At 57.1% G+C, this 9,047-nt stretch overlaps 2 protein-coding genes across 3 annotated transcripts in view; one reads left to right on the top strand and one right to left on the bottom strand.

Annotated features, from left to right (window-relative positions):
- Nucleotides 1-4,137, top strand: part of TP53BP1 (tumor protein p53 binding protein 1) — a 45,207-nt gene extending 41,070 nt beyond the window's left edge. For both annotated transcript variants that reach the window (XM_025212464.1, XM_025212463.1), the window contains 4 exons: nucleotides 467-561; nucleotides 1,682-1,881; nucleotides 2,992-3,137; nucleotides 3,788-4,137. In XM_025212464.1, the coding sequence (XP_025068249.1) occupies nucleotides 467-561; nucleotides 1,682-1,881; nucleotides 2,992-3,137; nucleotides 3,788-3,975 (629 nt within the window). In that variant the 3' untranslated portion in view covers nucleotides 3,976-4,137. The remainder of the gene's footprint in view (nucleotides 1-466; nucleotides 562-1,681; nucleotides 1,882-2,991; nucleotides 3,138-3,787) is intronic.
- Nucleotides 4,138-6,306: 2,169 nt separating this feature from the next.
- The window catches only part of TUBGCP4 (tubulin gamma complex associated protein 4), a 19,522-nt gene continuing 16,781 nt past the window's right edge, over nucleotides 6,307-9,047 (bottom strand). Inside the window, exon 17 of the mRNA XM_025212480.1 lies at nucleotides 6,307-7,262. Within this exon, the coding sequence (XP_025068265.1) occupies nucleotides 7,250-7,262 (13 nt within the window). The 3' untranslated portion in view covers nucleotides 6,307-7,249. The remainder of the gene's footprint in view (nucleotides 7,263-9,047) is intronic.

Below are 9,047 nucleotides of genomic sequence, written 5' to 3'. Positions count from 1 at the left end.
CAGAAGCTGGCAGAGGGTAGATTCAGACTAGACATCAGGAGGCGCTACTTCACTGTCAAGGTGGCTAGGATCTGGAACCAACTTCCAAGAGAATTGGTGCTGGCTCCTACCCTGGGGGTCTTTAAAAGGAGGCTGGATGAACATCTGGCCGGGGTCATTTGACCCCAGTGCTCTTTCCTGCCATGGCAGGGGGTCGGACTTGATGATCTGCTCAGGTCCCGTCTGACCCAACCTACTATGAAAGTCTGATGCGACTTCCAGCCCATGGAGCAGGCATGCAGATCCCCGTGGTGTGAGTCCAGCTTAGCTAGTGGTGCGCTTGGCTCTGCCCTGCTGCCACGCCTGCTGCTTGGCATGAGAACAGCAATGTGGTCCTGCCGCCCTCCTGGTTTCCATGGCTGAGGGAGACGAGGCCTGGGCTGTGGCACAGCTCAGAGCCAAGGCTTAAGGTCTTCCTCTCTTCTAGAGTTCCTGGAAATGACGCCGTACAACAAGCAGTACACAGCAATGCAGCTGCGTGCAGGAGCTGGCTACATCCTGGAGGACTTTGATGAAACCCAGGTAAGACTCTGGTCTCCCTGGCAGTGAGGCCTTGTAGCAGCTCAGACCATCTTGCAGGGGAGGGCGTGGGCTGAGGCGGCTGGAGCAGCACCGTGGGGCAGCTGGGCCTGCACAGGACTGGGGTCTTCTGCCATTTGTGTGCCAGTGCCAGTGGCTCAGGGTGAGCAGTGCTGTCCTGAAGGGGTCCACGTGCATTTCTCTTCCTCTTCACCCTTCCTGCATTATTGGATCTTCTCGATCAGTGGTGCTTGCAGGCATTGCCACGACCCAGGACACGTGCTGAGGGCAAGGGGTTCAGAAGAGTACAAGGCAGCTGGTTGCTTTGGAAAACATGTCTCGCTATGAAAGAGTCATAAAAGTGATCCATGCAGTTGACCCGTGAGCCGGGTCGAAGGGGCCAGTTGCTGTGCCAGGAACTGCAGGGAGAGATCTCCAAAGAGTGGGGGCACATCAGCTTAGCAGGCGAAGGCAGAGCGTGATCCAGAGGCTGGAAGCTGGTGCTAGGTGGACTTAAGCCAGGATGTAGGTGCAGATCTCTAACAGGGAGGGTAACTGGGCACAGGATCCACTTAGATTTTGTAGACATCAGGGCTGGAAGGGACCTCGGAAAATCATCGAGTCCAGCCCCCTGCCCCAGGGGCAGGAAGTCAGCTGGGGTCACTGCAGGAGGGCTTGGTAATGGTCCTGAAGTACAAAAAGGTCCCTTACAAGGAGGATGGCGGCCCATTGCTGTGTCACGGGGGGCAGTGCAAGGCACAGTGGGCTGAAAGTGTAATGAGGGAGCGTGAGCTAGAAGGGTCCTCGCAGTCTGACCAGGGCTGTGGGGGATCACTGGCACTGTTGCTTTTTGAGATCAGGTTAGAGGGGTGCCTGGCTGCCATGGTGTAGACAGGGGTGCTCCTGCCCTGAGCCACGGGTCGGACTAGATGCACCTCCAGAGACTTAGCCAGCCTGGCTCTCGTGCCCCCGTGCTGCCCCCCAGGTGTTCTGCCTGGCTGACCCTGGGCAGGGCAAGGGCCTCTCACCCAGCTTGAGAAAGGGGTGATTCTCTCTCTTGGCCCAACTGGCCCATGGCACTCAGCAGTGCAGGCCTGAGCCTTATCCCGGTGCCTTCCCACAGTGCAGCGCAGCCTACCGGTGCCTCCTGATTGCGGACCAGCACTGCCGAACCCGCAAGTACTTACTGTGCCTTGCCAGCGGAATCCCCTGCGTGTCCCACGTCTGGGTCCACGACAGCTGCCACGCCAACCAACTGCAGAACTACCAGAACTACCTGCTCCCGGCTGGCTACAGCCTGGAGGAGCAGCGGCTGCTGGAGTGGTGAGCACCAGGCGGCTGGGGCTGCCAGCACGCGACTGAAGCCAGAGCAAGGGTGGCTGGGTGGGCACAAGGGCGACAAAGTGACAGCGCAGGTGGCCTGCGGGGATAGAGCGGGATCTAGGGAGTGAGGGGAGCAAATCTCCACCCTCCCTGGCACGTGGGAGCCGCGCTCCTGCCCCTGCTCACGCAGCACAGGGAGCATGCCTCCTCCTCCAGGCTGCTCTCGTCACAGGGCACAGGAAGACGCTAGAGCTGAGCAGGGTGGCGGGAGCACCTGGGCTTGTCTGATGGCAGAATTCGTCAGGCGCCGCTGGGGAGTCTGCGTCTGCAGCAGATGTGATGCCCCCTAGTTACATGTATACCTTGGGCTCCATCAGGGCACGGGCTTCAGGGGACCAGTAGGTTAAGTACATGCTGAGCTGGGGAGAGGGAGCTGCCTTCTCCGTCTCTCTCGGGTAGGGTCTAGACCCCAGGGCTCTCCCCTTCGTGTTCCCTGTACTTCTGCCTTCAGGGCAGTGACCTAGTACTCAGGAAAGGGGTTTTCAGAGGTTCCCAGGACTTCACCCCCTTGGGAACCAACAGCAGGAGCAAGGGGAGCCACTTGCTGTGTTTGTCCAGTTTTGGAGCAACCTGAGCTTAAGCAGCTCTTTTTGGCTCGGTGCTCCCCTGTGCATGGGCGGGTGCTGCCCCACAAAACGAGGTGCACTGCTTTAAAACCAGCTCCAACGGGACGTAAGGGCAGGCAGCAGATGTGGGAGTGGGCTTGGCAAAGCAGTCCACAGCCCTTTGCAGGAAGGCTGGGACAGGCCCTGCAGGAACTGGCACTCGCACCAGTCTAGCATCTGGTCAGTAATCTGGGTGTGGATGGGTTTGAGGGAGCGGGCGGAAAACGCCGCAGCCAGGAGCCTGGGGGAGCCAGGTCCCGAGGTGTGGACCCAAGTGCCGGGCTGTGGCCTCGTCCCCCACAGGCCTGTCCCTGGGCTTTCCCACCAGTGAGGGGGCGGGTGACACCGTGCCAGTACCAGCGCAGGGAGCACTGCTGGCCCGAGAGTTGTTGGCTCCGAGGCAGCGGGACCGTCTGAGCTCCTCACCTCTGCCCTCCCTGGGCAGGCATCCTCGCGAGAGCCCCTTCCAAAACCTGAAGGTGCTGCTGGTGTCCGACCAGCGCCAGAACTTCCTGGAGCTGTGGTCAGAGATCCTCATGATGGGGGGCGCGGCGTCAGTGAAGCAGCATCACTCGAGTGCTCAGAACAAAGGTACCTGCAGCCGCATGGGGAGCACGGGGGCCACGCGCCCAGCTGGGACTGCCGTGCCGCCACAAGCACAGGCCTGGCGCACGTGCTCAGTGCCTAGGCTGCTGTCGAGCTTCCAGGGTAGGGTGGGGTGGGGGGTACAGGGCCCAGCTTAGACACCGTGGGGGGTGGGGGTTCTCGTCTTACCCCTTCTGCAGCGAAGGTCCCTGCGGCACTAGCTCGGATGCTGCACAGCAGCCTGGCGGTCTGCGATGGGGGAGCCTGAGAAGCACCTTGTGCTGCAGCAAGCTTCCCCTTGCTCTGGGCTCTGCGGGAAAGGGAGCACAGGAGCTGGCAAGCTGTCCGCCATACAGCTGCTGGTCCTTCCATTGCGGGGCACAGAGACTGGTGTGAGCGTCTGTGCTTTCGTCTTGCACAGCCCTGTGGCACTAAACCAAGATCCTTTGCATGCAGGCGGCAGCCTTGTCTTGTGCCTTTGGGTCTTGAGCTTAACCAGAGTCCTGAGTGCTGTGCCCTCGACACGGGGGCGGTTTCCTGGCTGGGGCTGAGAGGATATGGGGAGATGTCCTGAAGCAGGGTGGCAGCGGCACCTCCAGGAGCCGGGGAATGGGGGTGGAGAGACGCTTCTTCCTCACAGTAGCCTTTCCCCACAGATATCGCCTTGGGGGTCTTCGACATGGTGGTAACAGACTTGTCCTGTCCGGCTGCTGTCCTGAAGTGCGCAGAAGCCTTGCGTCTGCCCGTCATCTCGCAAGAGTGGGTGATCCAGAGCCTTATTGCTGGGGAGAGAATGGGCTACAACAAGCATCCAAAGTATAAATATGACTACGTGCCCCGCTAGCGCTGCCCGTACCCTGCCCGCCTGCCGTCCCGCTGCTGTGCAGACTGTGTTTTAATCAGGTTTTAAATGTCTCTGTGTAATGGACGCGTGCATGGATCACTGTACATAGTTTTATGGCTGGACTTTTAAGATGAAATAAATGTTGAATCTCTCGTTGCGGTAGCTGGGGCTTTCAGCTCCTGTGAGCCTGTGTCCTGGCTGTTCCCAGGGGAGGAGGGGAGAGGTTGCAGAGGGAAAACACAGACACTGCACTGTGCAGTTCTCCATGCTTTTCCTGGAGAGGGCTGCGGGCAGAATCTCAGCAGAAGCCGGTGCAGCGCGATGGGCCGACTGCTTCGGTCAGCAGGATGCACGTGCAGGTGCATTCATGCTCAGGAGCTGAGCACGGCAGGCCGGAGAGCCTGCAGCACCTCCCTACTGAGCACTGGGTGGGGAGGAGCGTTGCTCATGCGTTCCTTTCCCAGTGTCCTGGAGCGCTGACTTCGTGGTTCCCGAGAGGTGATGCAAGATGACGGCGGGTAGAGGGGGCTGGGCCGAGGCTGAGCAAACACTCAACCTGGTGCCTGGCCTGGGAGGATCAGTTGTGCGTGTGGTACTGACACAGGCAGACTATCTGCTGGGAAAGGAGATGTCTTGGAGCAGAGCCTGTTGCGACTGTCCTGGATTTATTCCAGGGTGTTGCAAGCTTGTTCTGCAGTAGCAGTGCAGCATTTGGCCCTAACTGCTGCCTCACAAGGATGCATGGGCCTTAGCCAGCCATCAAGACCTTAGTGTCCAGGACTGCAGGGAGAAGCCGGTTCACAAATGGCAGCAATGCTGCAGGGCCAGAATCAACAGAACCCGGCCCAGTCCGCTGATGCATGGGGGCAGGACAGGCCCCTTCCCTAGTGGAGGGAAGATGAGGGCTGGGAGAAACCCTCCCCAGCACTCACAACCATGTGCTGATTGCAGTTTCCCCCCCATCTTCTGGTTCTCATTTGTGTTACTTCCAGGGCCCCACCAGCACGTCTGGCATGCCAGAGCACGGTTGTTAGCGCCTAAATACTGTGTGTGCTGCTCCTGAGCAACATGTTCTTATGTCCTCTGATGCCTGCTGTATTTAAGGGATTAATTGTGGGAGAAACCCATTTGTGACAGCTGCGTCCGTTTACGGTCATGCTGCAGCAACCTAGTCACCAACTCTGGCGTTCAGGTAGAACGTTAATGCTTCGAGTTGGAAAACCCGACTGAGCCGTCATTCCTCGCTGCCAAGCTGAGTGAAGACGGATCCTCCCAGCACCTTCGGCTCTGCCCAGGTAAGTGCCAGCTAAACAGCCCTGCGTGGATAGGATATTGGCACTGGTGCTGCCTGCCCCTCTTTCTGTCACCTGCTCACAGCAGTGATCCAGGTTCTGTGCTTCTTCCACCCAAAACACACTAAGCAAAGTCTGCACCTGAAGCTCCAGCCTACCTGCTTTTCCAGGGGGAAAGCAGGAAGAATTGGCACCTGATGAAGATGCCAGCAGGCCACAAGGAAGGGAACCCTTCACTTGAAAGAGCCTGTCAGAAGCACCAGCAGCCAAGGACGGAGCCTTTCTTCTGTTCTCCACGCAGGATGGACAAGGTCTCCCCCTTGTATATCTGCCAGCATCACTGCAGGGCAGGTTTGAATGTCCCAAGGGTCTACTCCCTCGGTGCTTTCGGGCCATTTGTCCTACTGGTCAGCCTACCTTCCCCCCAGAAACGATCGTCCTTTCTTCATACAGGCCTCACCTGTTGCCTCCCTTCCAGGTTTCGTGACTTATGTCCATCCTTAGTCATGGCCCCTCCCTGCATTTTGAAAAGTTCATTTAATCTTTCTCTTACTCTTCCCCCACCCTCCAGTCTTGTGTTTCCCTGCGTTGACTTCCTTCTTTCTTGCTTCACTGCTAATAAGGGAAAAGACATCACCATGCTACTCACGGGTTGTCACATTCGTGCTTTGGTTTGCTTGTTTGAGCCCCCAGGTACGATGTCTAGGAGTCTCGGACCCCGGGAAGTAGCTGCAGGAACTGCGCTCCAGGTGCCGGCTACAGATCCCTCTACAACCAACTTCACTCTGTTCAGACGTACCCCGCTGCATCTTCATTGCCCTCTGATTCAGGTAAGTATGGCCCTTAAACCCAGAACAAGTTGCTTCCATCTATCAAACTTGCTGTCCAAGAAACACTAACTTAGGCTACACATGTGCTTTCTTAAACTGGCGTATGCACGTTCCTGGGACATGCAATCAACTTCTGGAGGAAACAAGATGGAAATGGAAAAAGAAACAAGAAAGGATGAAAAAGAAACAAAATAATTTAAAGACAGGCTCACGAAGCGTTACTCTTTATTGTCTGTAACATGGAATCGGAGTGATACACGAGCCAAAGAGTCTGAGAGCTACTGGCTTACACCCGCTTCTCATTCACTGCCCATCTTTCCTAATGCTCCAGTGCCAGCCTCAGAAACCAGAACAGCAGCACAGGACACCACTACTGAAAAAGCATGCTGTGGGCTCGGACTCCAAGCAGGGAGCAGTCCCCTAACTCCCTGGAGGTGAGATTTACTGCTGCAGAGTGAAAACCTCTCCAGGCCTCCCTTGCTGTTCAAATAGCAGCCAGGCCCAGGGTCACATAGATGCCTACGTGGCTTCCTCCTTAGCAGCCTGCTGCACTCTGGCAACAGGCCCCTTCACGCAAAAGCTTTCCCTCTGTGCTGCCAGGCCCAGCCGTCAGCCTGGGGCCGGTGCATCGGAAGCAGAGAAGGTGGCAATTGTAAAACGACGTGTTGGACACAAAGAAAGCTCTTACTTGCCGCAAGTACCTGCTGGCACAGCCACATCCACGGGGACATGTCTCACCGCTTTCTGCATTGCTTGTGGTCAAGGTGAACAGCCAGGAAGAGCTGTATGATCCTGTGCGTTTGCTTAAAGGAGGGAGAGAAGGATGTGGATGGAGCCTGGGGGATAGACGGCCCTGCCCTGCACAAGCAGGCTGTGTGTGGCAGGGGATACATGCATGCCACAGCAAGCAAGTTTACTAATGCTCTGTGAGTGGAACAGCCTTGCTTCGAGACACTTGTTGTTACCGCTTTCCAAGAGAGGGGCCTTTCTGGGGAACTGGTGACCAGGGCCCGTTGCCAGGAAGGGCTCAGACAGCAGAGTGAGTTCCCCAGAAACACCACTGGTGGCAAGGTGCTTTTGGTTCATCTGTACTCATCCTCATCACTTCACCTTGTAGTGTTCTTGCACATGGTCCTAAGAACAGGTCTCTGCTCAAACCCCAAAGCTGCAAGAGAGAGACATATTATCACCCACATACCCACCCCATGCAGGGCAGCTGGCCTCTCCTGTGAACACCTGGTAGCAGGCGGTTCCCTGGATCTCAAAGCAAAGATGCAAACAGTGGAAGAGATGCACAACCTCGCCTGGCTTCTGAAATCAGGAATTTGAGCTCAAATGGAAAATTTCATGTCCATCTCCCCACAGAGTCCACTAGAAATCTGTGAGAATGAGCTGAGCCACTTTGCCTCAGGATGGGGTCAGAGGAGGGACAGGCTGAAGTGCTCAGGTCACAATACAGGGGAGTCATGAGGAAAGGGACTTGGTTAGGTGGTCTGTAGTAGACCCCCACCATTAAGGAGAGGAGCTGGACTGTGAGTCCTTGGGTCAGCTTGCGGAGGCACTTAAGGCAAGGGATGTAGTCATCACGGGTGATCTAAATTACCCGGACATCTGCTGGGAGGAGCAGTCAGATACAGGACCACCACCTATCCCAGGAGGTGCACGGTCCCACCAGGGGAATGCCCCCCTGGACCTGGTTCTGGCCACAGGCGATGACCTGGTGAGGGGACTCCAGGTCCTCAACCACCTGGGCAACAGTGATTGTCGCCTACTGGGATTCACCATCCAGGGCAGGGTGGCAAGGGCCTGCAGCAAGGCAGCAGCACTCGACTTCAAGAGGGCCAACTTCAACGAGTTGAAGAGGCACCGGGATCCTGGAGGGTAGGGGAACTGGGTGTCCAAGACGAGTGGTCGTTCCTTAAGGAGATGATCCTCTGAGCCCAAGAGGTGACAATCCCAACAAGAATCAGAGGGGGCAAGAGCCAAGAGTGCTCAAAAGCCCCCCCCCGGCTCACCAAAGGCATTCAGGAACGCCAAAAAAGAGGCGTGCACCCAGTGGAAGGGAGGGGCTCTCACCGAAGAGGAGTGTACCTCCATCGCGCTCGGGTCTGTAGGGGGACTGTTAGGAAAGCTAAGGCAGAGACGGAAGTAGGGCAAGGATCAAGGACAACAAAAAGTCCTTTTTTAAATACATAGGGAGCAAAAAGGTGGCACCGGGCACCGTGGGGCCCCTGCAGGATACACTTGGCAATCTGGTGGTTGCACCAGAGGAAAAGGCAGACCTTTTTAACAGTTTCTTTGCCTCCATTTTTCTGTGCAGGGACCAGGACTCCCCCACCGACATTCAGGACGGACTCAGGAGAGACTCCGCCAGGCCCAGGGTCGGGGAGGACCGCGTTAGAGAACTTCTGGAGGGGCTGGACGTGTTCAAACCAGCAGGTCCAGACGCTCTCCGCCCCAGGGTGCTGAGGGAATTGGTAGGGGTCACTGTGGGGCCCCTGGCACGGCTTTACGAGCACTCGTGGTGCTCTGGTGAGGTGCCGGACGACTGGAAGAGGGCCAGTGTGGTCCCCATCTCCAAAAAAGGGAGGAGGGAGGACCCGGGCAACTACAGGCCTGACAGTCTTACTTTGATCCTGGGGAAGCTCTTTGAAAAAATTATCCAGGAGCACATCTGGGAGGGACTAGCACCGGGGATGATGCTCTGGGGCAGCCAGCATGGGTTCATTAAGGGCAGGTCCTGTCAGACCAACCTGGTGGCCTTCTACGACCACGTCACAAAATCACTGGACGCAGGTGTTGCGGTGGATGTAGTCTTTCTGGACTTCAGGAAGGCCTTTGACACTGACTCACACTATTCTCATCAATAAACTAGGCGACTGTGGCATTGATGCCTACACAGCCAGATGGGTGACAAATTGGCTAGGGGGCCGCACCCAGGGAGGGGGGG

The sequence above is a fragment of the Alligator sinensis genome, unplaced genomic scaffold (genome assembly GCF_000455745.1).
Source record: "Alligator sinensis unplaced genomic scaffold, ASM45574v1 scaffold407_1, whole genome shotgun sequence".
Lineage (NCBI taxonomy): Eukaryota > Metazoa > Chordata > Crocodylia > Alligatoridae > Alligator > Alligator sinensis.
Note: the sequence above shows the minus strand (reverse complement) of the source record. Positions and strands in the feature narration are given on the sequence as shown.